Consider the following 26,203-nt stretch of genomic DNA (forward strand, 5'->3'; position numbering starts at 1 on the left):
AGACAAGCCATAGACTAAAAATGTTCTTATTTGATTGAAAATAATGCAACTTCCTCAAGGAATGGCCAACGTTGTGCCATACAGATGGAAATCTGAATGTCTCTAATGCAAATTGCCGAGGAAATACGTAAGACAGCTATTAAGAGCTGTAATGGAGTTACTGAATTTTATTTAAACAGCCTTTTTAATTGTCAGTATTGATTTCCAGACTACAGAATGCTAACTAAGCGTTATAAAGTAATGACTAGTAATTTTCGCTCAGCTAATTAAATCACAGTTTTAGCAAGAAGAAGAAAGTTTTGAATATATTGGGGATTTTTCATGTGAATATTTTATGCTATAATTATTATCGACACACATTGCTCATTAGGTATTGAAATGCAAAATCTATGTAATTATTTATTTTATAAAACATTTGATTTCTCTCTTTGAGCTCTCTACCTCGAAAGGCTGCATTGCGGGTGATCTATGCTACACTGAGGAAGATGGCAGCAGAGTGAACTGTGCTTGCAGTTCTAATGTATGTACCAGGTTTACTGTAGAGGTTCCTAAATTAGTCTTTAAGCTTCTATTAGCAAAGATTTGAATTAGAGAAGAATAAATCTGTGAACCAATATTAAAAAATGATGATTAGGAAGCAATCCATTACTTTTTATTCATGTAGTTCCGTGCAGTTATGTTTCCTGTTTACAGACACTTTCTCATAAAGTTTTAGAGATTATTATACATCAATTAAACAATAACTAATTAAGCAGCTTTTTTTTTACTGTAGTAAGTGTTGTCTTGCACAGGAACATGTGATGGATATGGAAATCATTTCAGTGATTTTAAGACTGCACAGCTGCAGGAACCTGGAGTTCATCCTGTTCTCTGTATAGCATATTCTCCCTGTGAGCACACAAATTTTCCCACCTCCCACAGCACCTGGTAGTTAATTAGCTACTGTAAAATTGCCTCAGGTGTACACAGCAGGAGACCTGTAGGGGTAGGAGTTGATGCACATGGGATGTTTTACAGAGAAATAACTGGGGGAATCCGACCAATGGCAATATCCTGAGAACTGGATTGAACTCAATGAACCAAATGGTCTTCTCAACATTGGGGTTCTACTATGAGATATGAAGCCAAAGAAAGGAATAGAGATTCCCAAGCTTGTATTTTGCCATACCCTACTGAAGAGAGATTTTGTATTTCTTTTCCAGCCTTCTCCAAGATAATCCTAAATATTAGGTTTTTCTTAACTTTACCATACACCTCTTGCAGGTGTCCTCTCCCCAATACTGTTCTGGTGCTGAATCCATACTAAAATCAAAAAGAATAAGGGATCATTGATTTCTTCTAGTGAAATTAATTCAAATGCCTTAAGGATTTATAATAAGTACCCTTGCAAAAGTACTTATAAATCTAACCACTGTAAATCTAGCCACAAGTATCACACTGATTATAAGATTTATCCTAGCAACACACATCAAAGTTGCTGGTGAACGCAGCAGGCCAGGCAGCATCTCTAGGAAGAGGTACAGTCAACGTTTCAGGCCGATGTGTGTTGCTTGAATTTCCAGCATCTGCAGAATTCCTCGTGTGTAAAATTTATCCTATTTGGATTTGTTTTTATAACTTACAATGTTTGGAATTTTGTTACTTTATTTCAAGCTTATTGATATGCCAGCCTTTGGATTAGAATTTGTGGCCATGATTATAACAAATGATGAAAGGGCATTCTTGCAACTGGTCAAAAACATTCACCAGGCAGTGTGGCATGGATGGTCTTTTTCCTACCCAGCCGTTGTCCAGTCCCTTCTGTGTTCAGGAATAGCAATGTCATTCAGCTGACTGAGCAGTAAAAGAAGTTCTGAAAAGTTCTAACAGGTTACAAACTGGACATAAAATAATTTTACAAATATTGAATTAAAGTTTGAGTCATACATGAAGGTTAAAGCAGAAGTTGAAATAACATAAAAATAGAATAAAATTATATTATCACTTAAATTTTGCAGTGGCAAGTGTGATTGTTTCAATGGAGTTAAAATATAGAGTGCTAAAATCAGGAATTGGGTCAGCAGCAGAACGAGATTTTTAAAAAGGCAGCAAGTAAACATTAAACATGATAAAATGCTAAAAACCTGACTTTTGGCTAGAGAAGTTATAAAAATAGGGACGGAAGGCTAATATATTTTACTTTGAATATTAGAACATAAGAAATAGGAGCAGGAGTAAGCCATCCGGCCTATCGAGCCTGCCCCGCCATTCAATAAGATCGTGGCTGATCTGTGCGTAAACTCAGCTCCATCTACCTGCCTTTCCTCCATAACCCTTAATTCCCTTACTATGTAAAATCCTGTCTAACTGTTTCTTAAATATATTTAGTGAAGAAGCCTCAACTGCTTCCCTGGGCAGAGAACACCACAGATTCACCACTCTCTAGGGAAAACAGTCTCTCCTCATCTCCGTCCTAACTCTTCTCCCCTGAATCTTGATGCAATGTCCTCTAGTTCTAGTCTCACCTACCCATGGAAACAACTTTCCTACTTTTATCTTATCTATCCCTTACAAAATTTTGTATGTTTCTAAAGATCCCCTCTCATTCTTCTGAACTCCAGAGATTATAGTCCCAGGCGACTCAATCTCTCCTCATAGGTTAACCCCTTCATCCGTGGAATCAACCTGGTGAACCTCCTCTGCACCACCTCCAAAGCCAGTGTATCCTTCCTCAAGTACGGAGACCAGAACTGCACACAGTACTCCAGGTGTGGCCTCACCGGTACCCTGTATAGTTTCAGCATGGCCTCCCTGCTTTTGAGTTCAATCCCTCTAACAATGAAGGCCAACATTCCGTATGCCTTCTTAATAACCTGTTGTACCTGCAAGCCAACTTTTTGCAATTCATGAATAAGTACTCCCAAGTCCCTCTGCACAACAGCATGCTGCAATCTTTCAGCATTTAAATAATAATCTGCTCTTCTATTATTCCTTCCAAAGTGGATGATCTCACATTTGTATTCCATCTGCCAGACCTTGGCCCACTCACTTAATCTATCTGTATCCCTCCGCAGACTCTCCACATCCTCTGTACAATTTGCTTGTCCATCTTCTTCCTCTCTAATTTCCCTTTTTAATACATTAGCAAGATGACATCGTTTACATCTTATCCCTATGACAACCCTGGCCTTACTTTATCAGAGATACTGCCTTGATCCTATCTATCTCTCTACTATTCTCTCTTCGGTTGAGCCCCAACTTGCTTACTTTCTCTCCCAGTTTTCCTGAAATATTACCTTTGTTTTCCTTTCCACAGACACTGCCTGACCCCTGCTGAATGTTTACACCATTTTCTGTTTTTATTTCAAATGTCCAGCATCTGCAATTTTTTTGATTTTCAGAAAACATTCTATCTTTTACACAGGAATAGTGTGGCAATGTAGGGAACATTCAAAAACATACAAAATAATGCAATAGCATAGGGAATTCAGGAACATTGAGTACATTGTGATTATGTTTCAGTTAATATACTGTATCTGATTTTCTCTTCCATTCCCTAGGCTGTGCTTGTACCATCCAATGTCGATGGGATAAAAAGTATCCTTTTACATGATATGAATAGATAATTTTTCTGGTTTTGTATTCTAGCATTGTAGGATAACATAATTTCTTCAGACCCAATGAAGGATTTTTGATGTAAAGACATAGGAATGTTTAGATATCTGGGCTATTGATGCCATTCTTCTCAATTTTTTTGCCAGCATTGGTAGAACACGGGATCAAGATTGGTGGTCCCTTTTGTCCATTGATCACTTAAAGGACAAAGGAGGAGATATGAAACTTGTCTCATAATTACCAGGGATGGTGGTGTTGCTGCCTGGAATAAATAATCGCAGCAGTTTTCTAATAGTCATATTTATGTGAACATTGGTATATATTTAAACTGTCACAGAAGATAATACAGAATTGTGTGAACTAAGTTGAAGCTGCCGTAACTTGCTTAACTTTTAAGAGTGAATATGTGGCTTAGATATGAAAAACTTGACAAATAAAGAAAATTAAAGCAGTAACAGATCACTTGGCTCCATGGGACACCACTGACTTCTATTCTCTTTTTAACTTTTGACTGTGTACAAACGATTCAAATCAAATTCTTTTGTTTGTTGTCTTAATGGGTGTTAATCATCTTTTGAAGACGGTAAAAAGCAAGGAAAAGAAAGAAAATAAAAAGGCAGGAATGAAAACATGGACAAAAGCCAAGAAAGACTGACTAAAATTAAGAGGTGAAGAGAGTAAGAAAGCAATGAGCAAACTGACAGCTATCAGTATCCTGGAACTAAGTTCTGTGACTGAAGAAAATTTAACAGAAAGTTCTTGCTGAAAGTATCCCATCCCCATAATGTTGGGTAAAATTTTCATTTTAATTACGCTAGTGCTATACTAGAATACAGGAATGGTCATTCTTTTAATAATTATCGAAAGTATTTCCTAAGCTTGGCTGTAATTTGCCTTAACTTCTAAGATTTGAATTCTCCTGCTCAATTTGTGCTCATAGTGGAAAAAGATGCGACCTTTCAGAGATTATTGGATGATGACTTTTGTACCAAATCATTCCCCTGTATTATTATAACGGTGAAGCATTTCTGTTATTTTATTTCTAAGGAATCTTATTCTGGCAGAATTAGATTAGATTAGTGTTTACACACGCTTTAAATCTCTAGCTGTCAATTATGGTTCTTCCATATTTTGTATTCTGTTGTTTCCTATAAAGCCCCTTTCTACCCTCTGCAAAAAACAATTTCCTTTTGAATCTCAGCAGTCATGTTCCCAATGCTTTCTTTTATGATAATCAAGAAAAGACATCCTCTGTGACTTTTTTTTCCATGACTTCTGTCTTTAGTCTTCTGGACAGTAAGAATCTCATCATCCTCTCAAGCTCTGCAATGTGCAGCTCAATGAAACTGCCTTTGCATTTCAGAAAATCACTTGTAATGGTTTCTCTTACTGCCTCTGTATAGTTTGTTCTAGAATCCCAGGAACCCGTGCTTAACCAGCTTCAGCTTTTTAACCTTTGTGTTGGTCCTTGACAACAACATCTGAAAATATAAAGTCCTGAAACTCATCTTAGTCTTATTACCCCTTCTTTTGACCCCTCTGTTGCCTTTAATTTGTTTATTATCATACAAAAGTGTCTTCCATCTAAATACTGGCGATCCGAAGCCATTGTCTTTGGCTGCGATTCAGCAAAGTTTATATTCAAATTATGGCACCCAACTTGGTATATACAGTTACAATTTAGCAATATTTTCTGATATCAAAGATGAACATAGTTTTTCTACCTCTCCTTGGAAGTGATGTGAAGTTGAACCAGACATTCTATGACATTAGTATGAAGTTGACTTTTGAGATTAGTTTCTGTCCAGATGTCTCTTCTTTTTTTAAGACTGACTGCATATATCTCTGGAATAGACCCAAATTCTAACATTATCTCTCTATCTTCTGAAATCTTCATTCTCTTCCCTTCATATAAGTCTACTGCAGCCCATTCATAGCCAGTCTCCCATTTCCACCAAGCATAACCTACTTTTCTAATGCTCTGCTACAAATATATTAACTTGCAACAACTTATGTTCACTTTTCATCCCATGCTTCTGGTCTGACACACTTCAATTTCAAATCCCTAACTTTCTTTCCTTTTTTTTTTGGCAGATTCTTACAGGTTAAGGCAAACTATACACCTGATAGCCTGACATCAGTGGTTGGGAAGTTGTTGGAATCGATTGTTAGGGATGAGATTACTGAGTACCTGGAGGCACATGACAAGATAGGCCAAAGCCAGCATGGTTTCCTGAGAGGAAAATCCTGCCTAACAAACCTACTGCAATTCTTTGAGGAAATTACAAGCAGGGTAGACAAAGGAGATGCAGTAGATATGGTGTACTTGGATTTTCAGAAGGCCTTTGACAAGGTGCCACACATGAGGCTGCTTGGCAAGATAAGAGCCCGTGGAATTACAGGGAAGTTACTAGCGCAGGTGGAGCATTGGCTGATTGGCAGAAAACAGAGTGGGAATAAAGGGATCCTATTCTGGCTGGCTGCCAGTTACCAGTGAAGTTCCACAGGGGTCGGTGTTGGGACCGCTGCTTTTTACGATGTATGTCAATGATCTGGACTATGGTATTAATGGATTTGTGGCTAAATTTGCTGATGATACAAAGATAGGTGGAGGAGCGGGTAGTGTTGAGGAAACAGAGAGCCTGCAGAGACTTAGTTAATTTAGGGTAATAGGCAAAGAAGTGGCAAATGAAATACAATGTTGGAAAGTATGGTCATGCACTTTGGTGGAAGAAATAAATGGGCAGACTATTATTTAGATGGGTAGTGAATTCAAAATGCAGAGATGCAAAGGGACTTGGGAGTCCTTGTACAAGATACCCTAAAGGTTAACCTCCAGGTTGAATTGGTTGTGAAGAAGACGAATGCAATGTTGGCATTCATTATATAAGAGCAGCGATATGATGTTGAGGCTCTATAAGGCACTCGTGAGACCACACTTGGAGGATTGTGTGCAGTTCTGGGCCCCTTATTTTAGAAAGGATATACTGACATTGGAGAGGGTTCAGAGAAGATTCATGAGAATGATTCCAGGAATGAAAGGGTTACTGTATGAGGAACATCTGGCAGCTCTTGGGCTGTATTTCCTGGAGTTCAGGAGAATGAGGGAGGGATCTCATAGAAACATCCTGAATTTTAAAAGGCCTGGACATGGCAAAGTTATTTCCCATGGTAGGGGATTTTAGGACAAAAGGGCACGACTTCAGGATTGAAGGACGTCCTTTTAGAACTGAGATGCGGAGAAATTACTTTAGTCAGAGGGTGGTAAATCTGGAATTTGTTGCCATGAGCAGCTGTGGAGGCCAAGTCTTTGGGTGTATTTAAGGCAGAGATAGATAGGTTCTTGATTAGCCAGGGCATCAAAGGGTATGGGGTGAAAGCAGGGGAGTGGGGATGACTGGAAGAATTGGATCAGCCCATGATTGATTGGCGGAGCAGACTTGATGGGCCGAATGGCCTACTTCTGCTCCTATACCTTATGGTCTTACAGGTTATCATCCTTCTCCTTCCCCTAATCTCCCCCAGCCGCACCAATATCTGAGCACTCTGTGAACGTCGAGTTCTGCTCATCACCCATTTTATTCCTCACTGTTGCAAGCAGTGTTTTTTACTGCTGGCTCCTAAGCAATGGATTGACACCATCTATGCCCTCCCAAACCCCACCCCCACAAGCTACTCATGCAAAACCTCACTGTTTATTGCTTCTTTTAGGGGAGACCTTAAATTTTACTTCTGGCAATTTTTAGATACATTTTCTGCTATCCCTGGCTCAATGTTAAAATAAATTAACTGATAAACTCTTTTTGCATTAAGAACACTAATATTGTGAATGATAGTGTGCTAATTTATTCTACATGTTATTATTTTTCTTTGATGCGATGTGTATTACAATCCCAGCACATCACTATTTTTAGCAGGACTAGTTATAACAAATGAACATGAAAAAGAATAAATTCATCCAATTTCTCAGAGAGATCTATTAGATTATGAAAAGGTACAGCAACTCTTCTCAAATAAAATCTTTTTGAAGGAAGAAGGCAAAAAATCAAAAGGGAATGCAATAACCAACATAAGTTAAAAATGAGTTGTATATAATGTTCATTTGTTCCATTAAGGTACAGCTGGATGTCGATGGTTAGAATCTCTGGGAAAACCTGCTGTCTGCACTTGTGTGTTCTGACCTTGTTGCTGTTTCCCTATGCTGGAATGTTGCCCATGTTTCACTGCATGTGAACAAGGGTGGCTTCACTGTGAGAAATTGTGGTTGGAAATGAGCTTCTGATGTTATATAAGATATCTGAATACGATAGAGCCAAGGACATTTCTCTGAGGGACACGTAGGTCACGATTGACCTCTAACAAATGTAACTTTTCCTGTATGATTTGTATTTTACACGTGGGAAGTTTTCCCCATGAACTGCATCAAATTCAATTTTATTAGATCTACTTGACTTGAAGCTCAGTCAATGTTGCATTGGTGTCAAGCAGTTATTCACACTTGTGAAATTCAGCTCGTTTGCCTCCATTTGTTGAAAGACTGTAATAGGATCAGTAACCAAATAGTTCCTCCATAACTCAAAACCTCAGTGAACATTTCATTGTTTGGAGCTGCTCAAGATCTCTTCCATCATTTTATTGAGAGTGTATTGATGGGAAAGGGAGTTTGTTCTGCTTTTGGTGAAAATTTTCCATAACGTCTGGGTTGTTTCGTGCAGCTGTAATGGAACAACTGTATTATAGGTAAACTAGTGCCTATGCAGCAGCACAACAGGATTATGTTAGATATAGATTTTATCCTATCCAGTAACCTCATGAAATTAAATGGAGTGATAGAATTGGCTGAAGGCAGATTTATGTGAGGGTCGGGTTCTCAGGAGGGCAAGATGGATCATCCACTCGCCCCGAGACTGTTGCAAATAACGGACTGTACTGTCATTGAAGATAAAGATGTTAATGTGGTCTTCTGTGCTGTGTAATTGTGTTTCTGGATTTGTATCTGGATGTTGCAGAACCATAGAGTTTTTAATCCGATCAGATCTGAATGTATATATGATGTTTCTTAGATTGAATGAGTAGGTAGGCTTAAACCTGATTTGTAACTTCACTAGGTTGGCAGCTCACTTTGATTCCCTTCCATGTTAGTACAGGTCTTTCCCCGACCCCACCCCCCCACCCTGGTGTTACAGCCATACAGGTAATGGAGATTCACCAATGTAGAGTTCATACATCCCTGTCAAAAATTTAAAAATGGAACGGAATAAAATTCACTTTCATGGCGTTTGCGTGGAGGAAAGGTAAATATATCAACAAAATCTGCTTTTATTCAACTTGTGTTTCTTGATGCATGCACAGGTGGCGCAGCTTCATGTTAAGGAAAATCACAATATGGACAGATTTCTGGGAATATAATAACCCCCAACCACCCCTCATTACAGGAATACATCAGGGAGCATGACCATGAAGTTTCAGATCTGTAATGAAATACTAGTCTGCGGTTGTTGATGACCCACAGTGTGTCCTGAATGCCTTGGTTTTATCGCTAGATCTGATCCTGCCACATTAACATAAAGGAGAATGCCCAAAGTGTAAGATTTGGTTACATCACAATATCACATAACCCAATGCCATCAAGAACAGATGAATCTGATAGATAACTGAGTTCAAGGTTAAGTTAATTTATTTTATTGGAGAGAGAGTTCCTTGTTTTTATTTCATCTAATACTATGAGAGTCCACAACTTCCAGAGACAATGCAGAGGATTCTTGATCAATTGCATATACCTGTACTGCCAACACTATTCAGACTTCCCTGCCTGAGAGACAGGACATGCTCAGGAATCATGATTAAATAGTGTGAAATATTGATTGATGGGTCCAATTGTATGAGTATATCTTCAGACTTCTTCACTATTGTCAGACTGCTGCTTCAGTTTGGGTACAACCAAGTGTAATGGAACATCATTACTTGTTTGGATGTTATGTTGGAAATGGATGCATATTTCTGGTTTTCTGGGTGAGGGAACTCATTCAGCATTCTATATATTCCATCAGACTCCTGACTTTTGTAGGTGATAGCAATTTTCCGCAGTTAGTATCTGTGGCAGGATACCTACTTCATTATCTGAGGAATTGAAAAATTAAGCTGAACACTGCATCATCGCACAAATTGCACCTTGTGTGAGGACTTGAATATCAGTGCCGCCATCAGTAGCCTCTTGAGTGATAGGTATGTGTGCTTGGAACTAAAAATGTAGCAATGGCACTTCTTTTGAAAAAAAAAGGACAGCTTACCAATGTGCTCAACACATTTTTATTTCACCATTTACATTAGGAGATAGGTATCACCTGCCAAATTTATTTTTTCCTTATAAACTAATCATCTCTGCATCACCCGGTCAGTAGAGAAATTTTTGAAGATATTGAGAAGATCCTGGAGAGATGTCAAATTACATTAAAAGACATGTCAAGTTAAAAATTGCATCTCAAACCTTTCAGCTAAGAAACTGGAAAGTGAAACGTCAACTAAGTAACACTTCTGGGTGATAAAATTCAGTGTCAAAAGCATCCTCTGTACTTGGGGGAAACACTGGATAGTATACTTGTTAATAAAAGATATATACTAAAACCCAAAGCCAAATTCAACATACAAAATATTATTTTACAAAAAATGTATACATTGTATGTAAGGAGTTTGCTGAAAATCCCTGCTCTATCTTGGGACACTGTAGTTACATTCAAACCATGACATAGTGCTAAATGCATTTTAATGGACAGCCTTAAAGCCTCTACCATTCCCCACCTATACACACTTCCTTGTGTAGACCTCCCTAGCAGGAGGAAAGCAGTGGATGACAATGGTCATATGAATACCATCACATTGGTCTTTCTCTCAATCTTGTTCGATCAGTTTATACATTAAAAGATATTTCAGACTGCATCCCTGGATTGAGATTAGAAATACACAGGGTGGCACGCTTATTTTGTAAATAATATATTACTCTGCTGGAATATAGTAGTATGATGTGAAAACTATCTTCAGAAATTCAATTTGCTTAAGATCATCTAGTTGACCTAGCAGTAGACTATCCTTTTTGTCTTTTCATACCTGGTAGCAACCTGAATTAGTAGTGGTTCTATTATAAAATGCATTGGGTAGTCTGAATCTAGGTCATCATAGACACCAGTACAAAATACGAAACTGCTACTACTTGGGGAAAATAGGAGATTTGTTTTACAGAGCTGCTAGATTCACTATGATGTAGAAAAGAGGAAGGTTAGTTGTGCAACTGAGATATTCTTAGTGCTACTCGAATCCAAAAATGGGACAGTCTTTCATTCCTGACATCCATTGTTTTAATGAAAACTATATCAGCTTAAAGGATGCCTTAGTGTTTCGTGAATAATGATAGATAAGCTATTGGTGTATGTCAGCTGAATTATTTATAAAGGAATGCATATATTTGTTTTTCATATTGTATTAACTTGACTGTCTTTCAGGGTAAAGGAGTGCCAGATCTGAGCACCAGGCTGATGGTGAGGAAGCTGTGGGACACACTACAGATTCCAGTTTTTGCCCTTGTGGATGCTGACCCACATGGTAATTACTGCTTCCAATGATCACTTCTTCAAATTAAATAAGGTAGTGATTTATGTTATGCAAAATATCAAGGTGGACAATATCCTACCAAATATTTTTGTATCTGTGTCAGGCTAGTGTGTTCAGTGCATAGAGCACATATGGATGACGTCAATCTTTAAAGCTCTGCATTGAAATTGTAACATATTTGTCTGATTAAGAGAGCACATTGACAACTCAACAAGGAGCCTATGTTACCTAAAGGGGAAATCAACCACTTTTATCATCAGAATTCAATTGCATCCAAAGTTAGAAGCTTGTGAGGATGACTAGATCAGAATTTGAGGTGATGTGTCAGTTTACAGTGAGCATGACAGAAACTCTTTCACTTTTAACCTTTTTTTGTGGTGGCTTGAGTCTACATCAAAAGAGAAGACTACAGGACAATAGTTAAAGGCAATGAGTAGGTGCCAGAGGTCATAAAAGAGGATAAAACACTCACGCAGGGAAATCCTATCCCTCAACACAGCCCAGCTCCAAACTCTCTTTGGAGCAATTTATCCATAGATCATCTGCCCTCACCCCATCAGCCTCCACGTCCAGCACATAATTCTCCATAACTTCTGCCACTCCCTACGTGACTCCCTTGCCCATTCGTCCCTCCCCACTGATCTCTTTCCTGGCAATTATCCTTGCAAGTGGAACAAGTGCTACATCTCCTCCCTCACTACCATTCAGAGCCCCAAATAGTCCTTTCAGGTGAGGCGACACTTTACTTGTGAGTCTTTTGGGGTGATTTACTATATCCAGTGCTCTTGGTATGGCCTCCTGTATATCAGTGAGACCCAACATAGATTAGGAGACCGCTTTCTCCAGCACCTATGCTCCATCCGCCAGAAAAAGTGGGAACTGCCAGTGGCCACCCATTTTAATTCCACCTCCCATTCTCATTCCGATGTGTCTATCCATGGCTTCCTTTACCGCCACAATGAGGCCAGACTCAGGCTGGAGGAGTAACACCTTATAATCTGTCTGGCTAGTTTACAATCTGATGGCATGAATATTGATTTCTTGAACTTCCAGTAATGCCCCCCCCCCGCCACCTACCATTCCCCATTTCCATTTCCTTCTCTCACCTTATCTCCTTACCTGTCCATCACCTCCCACTGGTGCACCTTCCCTTTCCCTTTCTTCCTTGGCCTTCTACCCTCTCCTATCAGATTCTTCCTTCTCTAGCCCTGTATCTCTTTTACCACTAGACCTCAGCTCTTTACCTCCCCCACCCCACTCCCGGTTTCACCTCTAACCTTGTGTTTCTTCCCACCTTATTCTGACTTCTCATCTTTTTTCTCTAGTCTTGATGAAGGGTCTCAGCCCGAAATGTCGACTGTTTACTTTTTTCCATCAACACTGGCTGGCCTGTTGACTTCCTCCAGGATTTTGTGTGTGTGTGGCTCGGATTTCCAGCATCCGCAGATTTCCTCTTGTTTGTGATTGGACTACACAGAGTATAAGGTGTGTTCCAGTAAAAAGGAAGTTTAAGGATGGCAAAGTAAGGGAACCTAGGATGATGAGAGAGGTGCTGAATTTAGGCAAGAAGAGAAAGGAATTGCATTGTAAGGACCATAAAGGAGAGAAAAGAACTCAAGAAGAGACTTGGAAGAGCCAGGAGGGGCCATGAAAAGACCATGGCAAGTAGGATTAAAGAGAATCCCAAGGTACAGCCACTTGAGGATAAAGGACGCATTACAGTATACTCAGAGACAGAGGATATGGGTAAGGTCCTAAATTACTTTGTGTTGGTTTTACCCTTCAACCATCAGGTGCCTGAGTCAGCCTAGATAACTTCATTCACCCCAACAGTGAACTGATTCCACAGCCAATGGACTCACTTTCAAGAACTCTACAACTCATGTTCTCAATATTATTTATTTACTTATTTATTGTAATTGTTTTGTATTTGCACAGTTTGCCTTCTTTTGTCTGTACATTGGTTGTTTGTCAGTCTTGGTAGTTTTTCAGTAATTCTGTTGTATTTCTTTGTTCTACTATGAATGCCTACAAGAAAATGAATCTCAGGGTAATATATGGTAGCATACATGTTTTGATAATAAATTTATTTTGAACTTTGAACTTTAAAATGTTTTGAATAGCACTTGACTTTCCATTTGATTATCTAAAGTACTCAAAAGCAGCACACATTTTGAGACTTCTCAGAATTAGTATTTCTTGTGTAGTCATGGCCGATGAGACCTGTACACAAATCTCGGAGCCCACTTAATATCCTTTCTGTACAAATAAAAGATCCCAGTTTAAAAACTTTTCATTTGTAGGCTTAACCATTTCCCTCACCATATTACATTACAGGGACATGCCCAGTAAATGTAACTTTGCTGTTTCTCACTACACGAAGTAATGCATTTTATTCCTGCTCTGGTTTTGTTCAGGTATTGAAATCATGTGCATATACAAGTACGGGTCAATGGTGAGTATATTTATTTAAAATCTATATGTTTTACTGTTTTCAATATTTATAAGTTTATAACAGAACTACCTATTGAGGAAATAATTAATTGCAGTATTTATCATTGTAACCAGCTATATCAACACATCTGTATGATTTTCAGCCTTTTCTGCATAGAGTGCACCTGTTGTGTCTAATTCACTTTTGGGTATGGTACCATCATAACTCATGCAGGAAAAATAAGACTAACTCATTGAATTGTTTATTATGTGACTCTTATTGTTAACAAAAATGTTTGCATGAGAAAACAACTGTACTGATTGGCAACAAGGACTGAACATGTCTGGTTTAGAGAGGCTTTATAATGATAAATACAGATCTGTCAATTAGTTTAAACCTTATTGTTTTCATACATACAGCCAACATTGGAAAATGTGGAAACCCAAATTATTCATGGAAGTTTTAAATGTGTCTCTTTTGCTTTCTTCAGTCAACCTCTGTGATTCCCCAATTAGTTATATATATTTATATATATATTTTGGGTTTTGTGTAATTGCAACAGACTGTTAGAATCAGGGTTGTACCACTGTTTATAATCTCAGGGGTATAGGTAAAGGCATGTACATTTCTGATCCGTGTATTTTCCACATCTCTCTGGAAGTATTTCCAACTTCTATCGCTTTTGCAAAGTTGGAGGTTTCTCTCCACCTTTGCAATTTAGGAAATACTTTAAGTTATGTTAGATTCCCCAACCAGCAGAAATAATACTCTAGGTTCCCCTAAATAACTTGAAAACTTTGAACAGTTGTAAATTTCATCTCCCAAGAATAAAAGTCTAATTTATATAATCTTCTTCAGGAAATTAACCTTAGGGACTCAGGTATTATTCCAACAAATCTCAGCTTTCTCTACAACGAGAATTAACTTACGCACGACATCCAAATTGAAAACAGTACTACAGAGCTTTTTACAGTTTCAGTATAACTTCCAGAACTTTTGTTTTAGTCTTCCATGTGCAAAGTTCATTATTCTGCTTTGATTATATTTTGTTTCTGTCAATGACATTTAAATAATCTGTGTACACGGACTGCTTGCAGATCCATCCTATTGAGTAAGGATACCATTCTGTCTATTTTATATGCAAAATGGGTGACCTCATGCTTGCCTTTTTGAAATTAATTTGTCACAGTTTTACCCATTCAGTAATATTTTTGAAATACTTTTCTTTATTCTACACTGTTTATAGTGATGCACATCGTTGTACGATCTGGGAACTGGGATACGTGGCTCTCTGTTATGCTCATGAGCACAGCAGTAGCTTAGTGGTTAGTGGCTCACCTTACAGCGCTAGTGATCCATGTTCAATTCCTGCCGTTGTGTGTAAGTTAGTAGGGTTAGTAGGCTAATTAGACACGTGTAGTTACGCTGCATGGACTTGCTGGTCCAAAAGGGCTTGATAACGTGCTGTACACTAAATAACTAAATAGATAAACATTAAAAAGCGGAGGATCCAGTACCTATCAATATGTGACATCAATAGTCATAACTTATCAATTATCCATACAAACCACCTCACCTCACCATTAAAATCACACTACTGTGTGCTTATTTCATAGTTCAAAGTAAATTTATTATCGAAGTACATATATGTTGCCATATATAACACTGAGATTAATTTTCTCACGGGAGTACTCAGTAAATCCATAGAATTATAACCATAACATCAAAGGAGCTGGTTGTGGGCTACAGGCGGAATGGAGACAGGCTAACCCCTATTGAGATCAATGAATCTGCGATTGAGAAGGTGAACAGCTTTATATTCCTCAGCATACACATCACCGAGGATCTCAAGAGGTCTTTATATACTGGTAGTGTGGTGGAAAAAAAGCACAACAGCGCCTCTTTCACCTCAGGTGGTTGAAGAAGTTTGGCATGAGTCCCCAACTCCTAAACACTTTCTACAGGGGCACAATTGAGAGCATCCTGACTGGCTGCATCACTGCCTGGTATGGGAACTGTACCTCCCTCAATCGCAGGACTCTGCAGAGAGTGGTGTGGACAGCCCAGCGCATCTGTGGATGTGAACTTGCCACTATTCAGGACATTTACAGAGACAGGTGTGTAAAAAGGGCCCAGGAAATGGTACTGCAGCATTAAAGTCAGGACCAGCAGGCTGTGGTACAGCTTCTTCCACCAGGCCGTCAGACTGATTAATTCACACTGATACAATTGTATTTCTATGCTATATTGACTGTTCTGTTGTACATATTATTTATTACAAATTATTACTTGCACATTCAGGTAGAGACATAACAAAGATTTTTGTCCTCATATATGTGAAGGATGTAAGAAATAAAGTAAATTCAATTCAATTCAATGAAAGACCGCTCCAACTTGGCGTACAACAAGTGTGCAAAAGACAACAAACTGTGCAAATACAAAAATAAATAATAAATAAACAATATTTATTGAGGACATGAGATGAAGAGTCCATAAAAGTGAGTCCGCTGGTTGTGGGAACACTTCAATAGTCATACTTTATTGATCCCGGGGGAAATTGGTTTTCGTTACAGTTGCACCATAAATAATTAAATAGTAACAAAACCATAAATAGTTAAATAGTAATATGTAAATTATGCCAGGAAATAAGTCCAGGACCAGCCTATTGGCTCAGGGTATCTGACCCTCCAAGGGAGGAGTTGTAAAGTTTGATGGCCACAGGCAGGAATGACTTCCTATGATGCTCTGTGTTGCATCTCGGTGGAATGAGTCTCTGGCTGAATGTACTCCTGTGCCCACCCAGTACATTTTGTAGTGGATGGGAGACATTGTCCAAGATGGCATGCAACTTGGACAGCAAACACGAGGAATTCTGCAGATGCTGGAAATTCAAGCAACACACATCAAAGTTGCTGGTGAACGCAGCAGGCCAGACAGCATCTCCAGGAAGAGGTACAAAGGAAGGGTCTCGGCCTGAAACGTCGACTGTACCTCTTCCTAGAGATGCTGCCTGGCCTGCTGCGTTCACCAGCAACTTTGATGTGTGTAACTTGGACAGCATCCTCTTTTCAGACACCACCGTGAGAGAGTTCAGTTCCATCCCCACAACATCACTGGCCTTACGAATGAGCTTGTTGATTCTGTTGGTGTCTGCTACCCTCAGCCTGCTGCCCCAGCACACAACAGCAAACATGATAGCACTGGCCACCACAGACTCGTAGAACATCCTCAGCATCATCCGGCAGATGTTAAAGGACCTCAGTCTCCTCAGGAAATAGAGACGGCTCTGACCCTTCTTGTAGAGAGCCTCAGTGTTCTTTAACCAGTTTATTGTCAATTCATATCCCCAGGTATTTGTAATCCTCCACCATGTCCACACTGACTCCCTGGATGGAAACAGGGGTCACCGGTACCTTAGCTCTCCTCAGGTCTACCACCAGCTCCTTAGTCTTTTTCACATTAAACTGCAGATAATTCTGCTCACACCACGTGACAAAGATTCCTACCGCAGCCCTGTACTCAGCCTCTTCTCCCCTGCTGATGCATCCAACTATTGCAGAGTCATCAGAAAACTTCTGAAGATGACAAGACTAATTGCAGTAGTTGAAGTCCGAGGTGTAAATGGTGAAGAGAAAGGGAGACAAGACAGTCCCCTGTGGAGCCCCAGTGCTGCTGATCACTCTGTTGGACACACAGTGTTGCAAGCACACGTACTGTGGTCTGCCACTCAGGTAATCAAGAATCCATGACACCAGGAAAGCATCCACTTGCATCGCTGTCAGCTTCTCCCCCAGCAGAGCAGGGCGGATGGTGTTGAACACACTGGAGAAGTTAAAAAACATGACCCTCACAGTACTCGCTGGCTTGTCCAGGTGGGCGTAGACACAGATCAGCAGGTAGACGATGGCATCCTCAACTCCTAGTCGTGGCTGGTAGGCGAACTGGAGAGGATCTAAGTGTGGCCAGACCATAGGCCGGAGCAGCTCCAGAACAAGTCTCTCCATGGTCTTCATGATGTGGGAGGTCAATGCCACCGGTCTGTAGTCATTGAGGCCGCTGGGGCTCTGCGTCTTCGGCACAGGGACGAGGCAGGACGTCTTCCACAGCACGGGAACCCTCCGGAGCCTCAGGCTCAGGTTGAAGACATGGTGAAGTACTCCACATAGCTGAGGGGCACAGGCTTTGAGCACCCTGGTACTGACACTATCAGGTCCTGCAGCCTTGCTTGGGTCGAGACGTTTCAGCTGTCTTCTCACCTGTTCAGCTGTGAAGCCCACCGTGGTGGTTTCGTGTGGGAAAGGGGTATAGTCATGAGAGCAGGGTGGGGGACTGTGAGGAGGGGTAGGAGGGGAGAGTGGAATATGTGTTGGTTGGGAGCTGACAACAGATGACTCATATGGAGGATGGGCAGGGGCCACAATGTCAAATCTGTTAAAGTACAAGTTAAGTTTGTTGGCCCTGTCCACACTGCCTTCAGCTCCCCTGTTGCTAGTTTGCCGGAACCCAGTGATGGTCCTCATCCCACTCCAGACCTCTCTCATGTTGTTCTGCTGGAGTTTCCACTCAAGCTTCCTCCTGTACCTGTCTTGGGGCGAGTGAAGTTAGCCCCTTTGGTTCAAGAGCCTGATGGCTGAGGGGCGGTAACTGTTCTTGAATCTGGTGGCACAAGTCCTGAGGCTCCTGTACCTTCTTCCTAATGGTAGCAGTGAGAAGAGAGCATGTCCTGGGTGATGGAGGTCCCCGAAGGTGGATGCTGCTTTCCTGTGACAGTGCTTTGTGTAGATGTGCTCATTTGCTGTTGATGGACTGGGCCATATCCACTACTTTTTGTAGAACTCTACCTCTTCACAGCTGCTACTAGGAGATTGTGGCAGTGCACAACTCCCACTAGTCTTTATTTAAATTTGTCAGAGGATATAGCTATTACTGGTTATGCAGGTATTTATTGTCTTAGGATGGAGGCAAGTGTCATATATCAAGTCAAGTCAAGTTGCTTTTTATTGTCATTTTGACCATAAACTGCTGGTACAGTACACAGTAAAAACAAAACAACGTTCGTCCAGGACCATGGTGCTACATGAAACAACACAAAACTACACTAGACTACAGACCTACACAGGACTACATAAAGTGCACAAAACAGTGCAGGGCAGTACAATAAATAATAAACAAGACAATAGACACAGTAGAGGACAAATTACAATATAATAATGATGTAGATGTCAGTCTAGACTCTAGGTATTAAGGAGTCTGATGGCTTGAGGGAAGAAACTGCTGCTCAGTCTGGTTGTGAAATCCCGAATGCTTTGGAACCTTTTGCCAGATGGCAGGAGGGAGAAGAGTTTGTATGAGGGGTGCGTGGGGTCCTTCATAATGCTGTTGGCTTTACAGGTGCAGCGTGTGGTGTAAATGTCTAATGGCGGGAAGAGAGACCCCGATGATCTTCTTCGCTGACCTCACTATCCGCTGCAGGGTCTTGTGATCCGAGACGGTGCAATTCCCGAACCAAGCAGTGATGCAGCTGCTCAGGATGCTCTCGATACAACCTCTGTAGAATGTGGTGAGGATGGGGGGTGGGAGATGGACTTTTCTCAGCCTTTGCAGAAAGTAGAGACGCTGCTGGGTTTTCTTGGCTATGGAACTGGTGTTGAGGGACCAGGTGAGATTCTCCGCCAGGTGAACACCAAGAAATTTGGTGCTCTTAAAGATCTCAACGGAGGAGCTGTCAGTGTTCAGGGAGAGTGGTCGCTCCGTGCTCTCCTGAAGTCAACAACCATCTCTTCTGTTTTGTTCACATTCAGAGACAGGTTGTTGGCTCTGCACCAGTCCGTTAGCCGCTGCACCTCCTCTCTGTATGCTGACTCGTTGTTCTTGCTGATGAGACCCACCATGGTCGTGTCATCGGCGAACTTGATGATGAGATTCAAGCTGTGTATTGCTGCACATTCGTGGGTCAGCAGAGTGAACAGCAGTGGACTGAGCACACAGCCCAGGGAGGCCCCCGTGCTCAGTGTGATGGTGTTGGAGATGCTGCTCCCGGTCCGGACTGACTGAGGTCTCCCAGTCAGGAAGACTAGGATCCAGTTACAGAGGGAGGTGTTCAGGCCCAGCAGTTTCAGCTTTCTAGTCAGGTACTGAGGAATGATTGTGTTGAATGCTGAACTGAAGTCTATGACCAGCATTCGAACGTACATGTCTTTTTTGTCCAGGTGGGTGAGGACCAGGTGGAGGATGGTGGCGATGGCGTCGTCTGTTGAGAGGTTGGGACGATACATGAACTGCAGGGGGTCCAGTGAAGGGGGCAGCAGGGTCTTGATGTGCCTCATGACGAGCCTCTCAAAACATTTCATGATGATGGATGTGAGTGCAACGGGACGGTAGTCGTTGAGGCAGGACACTGAAGACTTCTTCGGTACGGGGACGATGGTGGTGGCCTTGAAGCATGTTGGAACGACAGTGCTGCTCAGGGAGATGTTGAAGATGTCAGTGAGAACATCTGCCAGCTGGTCTGCACATCCTCTGAGCACTCTGCCAGGAATATTGTCTGGTCCAGCAGCGTTCCGTGGGTGGACCCTGCGTAGAGTTTTCCACACGTCGGCCACGGTAAGACACAGCACCTGGTCATTGGGAGGAGAAGCCACCATGTCATTTTCCGCCTCGAAACAAGCATAGAAGTTGTTCAGTGCATCTGGGAGGGAGGCATCACCAGCACAGACAGGTGTTGTTGTCTTGTAGTTGGTGATGTCCTGAATGCCCTTTCACATGCGCCGTGTGTCGCCGCTGTCCTGGAAGTGGTTGTGGATTCGCTGGGCATGTGCACGCTTTGCCTCTCTGATGGCCCGGGACAGTTTGGCCCTCGCTGTTGTTAGGGCTGCCTTGTCGCCTGCGCTGAAGGCGGAGTCATGGGTCCTCAGCAGCGCACACACCTCCGCGGTCATCCATGGCTTCTGGTTAGAGCGGGTAGTGATGGTCTTGGCCACAGTGACGTCATCGATGCACTTGTTGATGTAGCTCGTCACTGATACCGTGTACTCCTCTAAGTTGGTGGAGTCGCCATCGGTTGCAGCCTCCCTGAACATGTGCCAGTCAGTGTGCTCAAAGCAGTCTTGAAGAGCAGAGATGGCTCCTGCTGGCCAGATTTTCACCTGCTTTTGAACTGGTCTAGAGTGCCTGACGAGCAGTCTGTATGCTGGGATTAGCATAACAGAGATGTGGTCTGAGTAACATATAGGCTGGGCATGTAATGATGGCACATTTCCATCCTAGAAGGGTTTTGGTAAATCAAATTTTAGGTCAATCCAATAGATTTATGGTTGTCATCACAAAAACTAAAGTTTTTCATTACAAATCTAGATTGATTTAAGTACTTCAGTTTAAGCTCCCCAATTGCCATGGAAGTTTTGAAACATTTCTCGATCAATGGGACAGAGCTCTGACTGTTATTCTATTAACCTATTATCCCTGTATTCAAGGAATTTTTCCCATTTCTTAATTCTGCTCATAAAAGTCTAAAGTTCCATGTTAACTTGTGAAACATCATCTCTTGTCATCATTGATCCCTACAGTGCTTTCTAAAATTCCTGTAGACTTTTAGCTAGGTACTGTATATGCAGATTGATTATCCTGCATCCATGTCCTAGGAATGGTTATCATGTGCTTCAGCCTTAAACATCCTCTATAGCTCATTGCTGGTACTTGCATCTCTGCATCAGAATTTATTATCATTGATGTATATAATATGAAGTATGTTGTTTTGCTGCAAAAACAAAAATTAACCATAAATTACAAAAGCAGTGTAATAATTGGTTTAAGTACTTCATTGAGTGTGGGGGAGATTCAGACAAGAGGACATGAGTTGAGAGTTAAAGGGCAGAAGTTTAGGGGTAACATGAGGGGGAACTTCTTTACTCAGAGAGTGGTAGCTGCGTGGAACAACCTTCCAGCAGAAGTGGCCGAGGCAGGTTCTATGTTGTCGTTTAAAATTAAATTGGATAGGTGTATGGACAGGAGAGTTATGGGCTGAGTGCAGGTTGGTGGGACTAGGTGAGAGTAAGAGTTTGGCACGGACTAGAAGGGCCGAGATGGCCTGTTTCCGTGCTGTAATGGTTATATGGTTACTTCAGTTTAAGCTGACTAATTGCCATGAAAGTTCTGAAACATCTCTCAGTCAATGGAATAGAGCTCTGACTTAGTAAAAGTAATAATATTCAAATTCTGTGAGCACAAGATCTAAGTGTCACCTAGGTAACCACTTAGATTTATCTCTCAGGTGGAACTAAAGATTGCATGGAACTAGTCTAATGATCAAGGAATTGTCCTCAGTTTCCTGGCTAATATTTATCCCTAAATCAGCATTGCATTGATTGGCCCTTCAAATCCCTATCGTCTCTAACAGTTTTTACACTAGAACTAGCTCATTGGCTGTGAAAAGACACAAGACTTGAAAGATGCTAGGTCAATGCAAGCCATTCTTTCAAGACTGAAGAAATGGTACAGGGGTGTGTTCAATAACAATTTTATACGTGGCTTCCCAGCTTTGACATTTTTGTTGGGATTGAGGTATAAAACATTGTGGTCATTAAAAAGGAGCTTGCACAATGGTGCCAATCCAGATCTCTCCTATGCAATGGAGAACTTGATCTGAGATGTGAATGTTGGAGGTTGAGATCAGAGAATAGAGAAGAATGGGTTAACATCTGCTGGAGAGAGTTTTTGATGAGGTTAGAAGTTGGTAGTCAATCAGTCTGCACTTTTGATGATAAGACAGTTAGTGTTGGGTTCGACAGGCAAATGGTGGCTGGTGATTGGACAGAGAGCCACTTCAAAGTAATTGATGATCAGTTAGACAAAATGTGGTTGAAGATTGATCCAGTCGATTGGAGGTTAGTGTAAGGGGTTTCTTCTTTTATGTTACTGCGAAGGCTAACAAAATGGCTTCTTTGTTATGTTATAATTAAAATGGCTTTTCTGTAATAATAACTGCGATGTAAGGAGTTCACTCGTTCTCTCTCTCTCTCTCTCTCGCTCGCTCTGCTTGTTTGGGTTATATTGATAAGAGGAGGAACGAACCAATTGGGATAGGTGTTATTCTTTCTTGTGTGTAAACTATTGTGTTTCACGGGCTTTGGCGGAGAAGGCACGATGGGGACAGAGAGAGGAGATGCGATGCTGTGACCCTGGGCGGTGGGACCGACCCCAAGTGGGAGTCCAAGGCCCACGGTTTTCGACGAGGAGAGGAGACGAAGACAGGCTCGTGTGGAGTGTCTGGTTGAGCACCGTGGTTGGTCCCAGGCGCCAGGTCGAGGGGGTCGGAGGGGATCGAATGGTGGAAAGAAGACTCCGTTAATTGAGCTCCAATGGTTGTGTACGAAGTGGTTGAAATTTGATAGGTTTGGTGTCTTTTATTTTCCTTTTATATTTTATTTCGATTAATTGCATAGTTCCAGCAAGATCTATAAAGTGTAATCATTTAATCACATATGGCGCATTGTCTATTATTTGGCAGGGTGGGGTACATCACACAGCATCCACACAAACTTGATTACCCAGTTTGGTGGGGCCAAAGGCTGCTCTCTCTAGACGAAAGCGAGTTGAGTGAGCCTGAGGCTTACCAGGGAGCTACATTAGTGATTAGTCAAATGGATGAGTAGGTGTTGAGACCAGAGCCTTCGGTTAGATAGGCATTGGGCCTGAAGATATAGGCAGAAAGAGTAGTTTTTGAATACATAAAATGCTTAAAAGAAAATATAAGAGGAAGATGATGGACACCTTGGTCTTCCCCACATTAAAACAGATAAATCTGGACTACCTTATCTATTAATGAAGCAAATCAGGAGAGTCGATGTCTTAGTGTATTTGCAGAAGACTGTTGCAACGTATTTGGCACAGAGGAATGTGGAATGGGTCTACAGAAATGCACTACTGGACTATTAATATCTGAAATAAAAACAGAGGAAACGGGAGAGACTGCAGGTCAGACATCTCCGGAGAGGGTAGCAGAGTTAATGCTTCAGTTTAATGACCCATCATCAGAAATGGAAAATGAAAAAACAAATGTTTCACTTTGCAGAGAAGGTAATGATGGAGAGAACAAAGGGTTGGGGGAGCAACCACCTCACGTTCCATGTGGGTAGCCTCCAACCTGATGACATGAACATCAGTTTCTCTAATCTCTGGTAATTTCTCGCTCTCCCCTTTTCACTTTTACCATTCTCCCTTCTGGTCCCCTTCTCTTGTCCTCAACTGCCCATCACCTTTGTTTGGTGCCCCTCCTCTTTCCCTTTCTTAAATGGCCCACTATCCTATAAAATTCCTCCTCCTTCAGCTCTTCTTCCACCTACCACTTTCCAATGTCTGTCTTCTTCCAGTTCCCCCCACCTTATTCTAGCTTATTCCCCCTTCTTTTCCAGCCCTGATGAAGCATCTCAGCCTGAAACATCAGCTGTTTATTCCTCTCTGTAGATGTTACATGACCTGCTGAGTTCCTCTAGCACTTGATGTACATGTGAACAATGGGGAACATCTGTGACAAAGAGTGAGATAAAAGTTGTCCGGGTGACAAACTGTAATTGCTTTTGGTGATCTCATAGCACTTCTAAAATAGAAACACAAAATATAGTATTAGTAGATCAGGCAGCATTTATGGAGAAAGAACACTAGTTATTCTAATACTCTTGCCCTGCTGTTTTATGTTTAGTACATACCTACTTGGAGCAGTTGTTTTTTTCTGACTTAATGGTTGCTTTAGGGAGTGCATTGAATGCTACACAATGCTCTGCTTTAAAGCAGTCCCTAAGTTCTTCTCTTGTCTGATAATATTCTTACACTAGTTCTCCTTGTTACTAACTCTTAAACTATTGGATTTTTTTTTATTTCAGTAGGTACTCTCCAGTCGGCTGGGGTGATATACTGCGTCCGGTGCTCCCGATGTGGACTTTTATATATTGGCGAGACCCGACGCAGACTGGGAGACCGCTTTGCTGAACATCTATGCTCTGTCCGCCAGAGAAAGCAGGATCTCCCAGTGGCCACACATTTTAATTCCACATCCCATTCCCATTCTGACATGTCTATCCATGGCCTCCTCTACTGTAAAGATGAAGCCACACTCAGGTTGGAGGAACAAAACCTTATATTCCGTCTGGGTAGCCTCCAACCTGATGGCATGATCATCGACTTCTCTAACTTCCGCTAATGCTCCACCTCCCCTTCGTACCCCATCTGTTACTTATTTTTATACACACATTCTTTCTCTCACTCTCCTTTTTCTCCCTCTGTCCCTCTGAATATACCCCTTGCCCATCCTCTGGGTCCCCCCCCCTTGTCTTTCTACCCGGACCTCCTGTCCCATGATCCTCTCGTATCCCTTTTGCCTATCACCTGTCCAGCTCTTGGCTCCATCCCTCCCCCTCCTGTCTTCTCCTATCATTTTGGATCTCCCCCTCCCCCTCACACTTTCAAATCCCTTACTCACTCTTCCTTCAGTTATTCCTGATGAAGGGTCTCGGCCCGAAACGTCGACTGCACCTCTTCCTAGAGATGCTGCCTGGCCTGCTGCGTTCACCAGCAACTTTTATGTGTGTTACCTAGAATACTGTATGCTTTTTTTAATCATTGTCAGTCAGATCCAGTTCCAATTTTTAGTTCTATGAGTTTGCTTCAAGAACTCAGCTCGTCCATTACATTAGGATTAATGATTTTAGGGTATACTTCCTTTCTTTCTCTCTAAACATGCTATTTTTCAGCTCTCTACAGTGCCCATTCATCTGCCCACTGAGCCAACTGCATATTTCCCCCCATAATTTTCCAAGTAAGAAAAAACAGTAAAGTGAAGTGTGTTGTGTAAAAATACAGTATTAAAAAACCATTTTTTCCTCTGCTTATCACAGTCTATGTCCTTTGATGCCCACAGTCTGACTGTTCCTATTATTAGTTGGTTGGGTCTACTTCCATCTGATATTCAAAGGTTAGTAGTGAGCCCTAAAATCTTTGGTCTCCTTTTCTTGTACAAACAAAATAGTCTGATTAATGTGATACAATTTGTCTAGTTTTTTTCTGACTTCTTTTTCTCTGCTAAAGAAATCGAGAAAAGCTTTGCCTGTTTTCCTCCAGAAGCCTGATTAAAAATATACTATAGTGGATTCTAGTTAATTGGGACACATTGGGACCAGTACATTTGGCCCAATTAAGTGGCTGCTTAATTAGGCCAAATTAAGGAAATAGTTTAAAAGGTACAGTATATAAAAGTCAAACTACTGTTTAACTGAAGAACAAATTATGTATTTAAATGAAATACAAAAGGAATTGGAACACTACCAAAAATGCTACAGTACTATAAAACTACGTATTAGTTCCTATTAGTTATAGATGGAGGAATTCATCCAGTGTACACTGCTGTGTTCTTTTGATTGACTATAAATTAACAAAATCAGCACACACACCTAGTGCAGATAATGGACTGCTTTCATATAATGCTTTTGATGATTGCATCCTCCAAATCCTAATTTTCATTGTATTATTCAAGACGATTGTCAATACCTTAAAATTCCTCGTGGTTCCTAACCTGTTGAA

At 41.2% G+C, this 26,203-nt stretch overlaps 1 protein-coding gene across 1 annotated transcript in view; it reads left to right on the forward strand.

Moving 5' to 3' along the window:
- The window catches only part of spo11 (SPO11 initiator of meiotic double stranded breaks), a 51,112-nt gene that overhangs the window by 19,287 nt on the left and 5,622 nt on the right, over positions 1-26,203 (forward strand). The window contains exons 6-11 of the mRNA XM_063031665.1: positions 434-520; positions 3,540-3,576; positions 4,502-4,611; positions 11,091-11,190; positions 13,617-13,654; positions 25,522-25,598. Of these exons, the coding sequence (XP_062887735.1) occupies positions 434-520; positions 3,540-3,576; positions 4,502-4,611; positions 11,091-11,190; positions 13,617-13,654; positions 25,522-25,598 (449 nt within the window). The remainder of the gene's footprint in view (positions 1-433; positions 521-3,539; positions 3,577-4,501; positions 4,612-11,090; positions 11,191-13,616; positions 13,655-25,521; positions 25,599-26,203) is intronic.

The sequence above is a fragment of the Mobula hypostoma genome, chromosome 2, assembly GCF_963921235.1.
Source record: "Mobula hypostoma chromosome 2, sMobHyp1.1, whole genome shotgun sequence".
NCBI lineage: Eukaryota > Metazoa > Chordata > Chondrichthyes > Myliobatiformes > Myliobatidae > Mobula > Mobula hypostoma.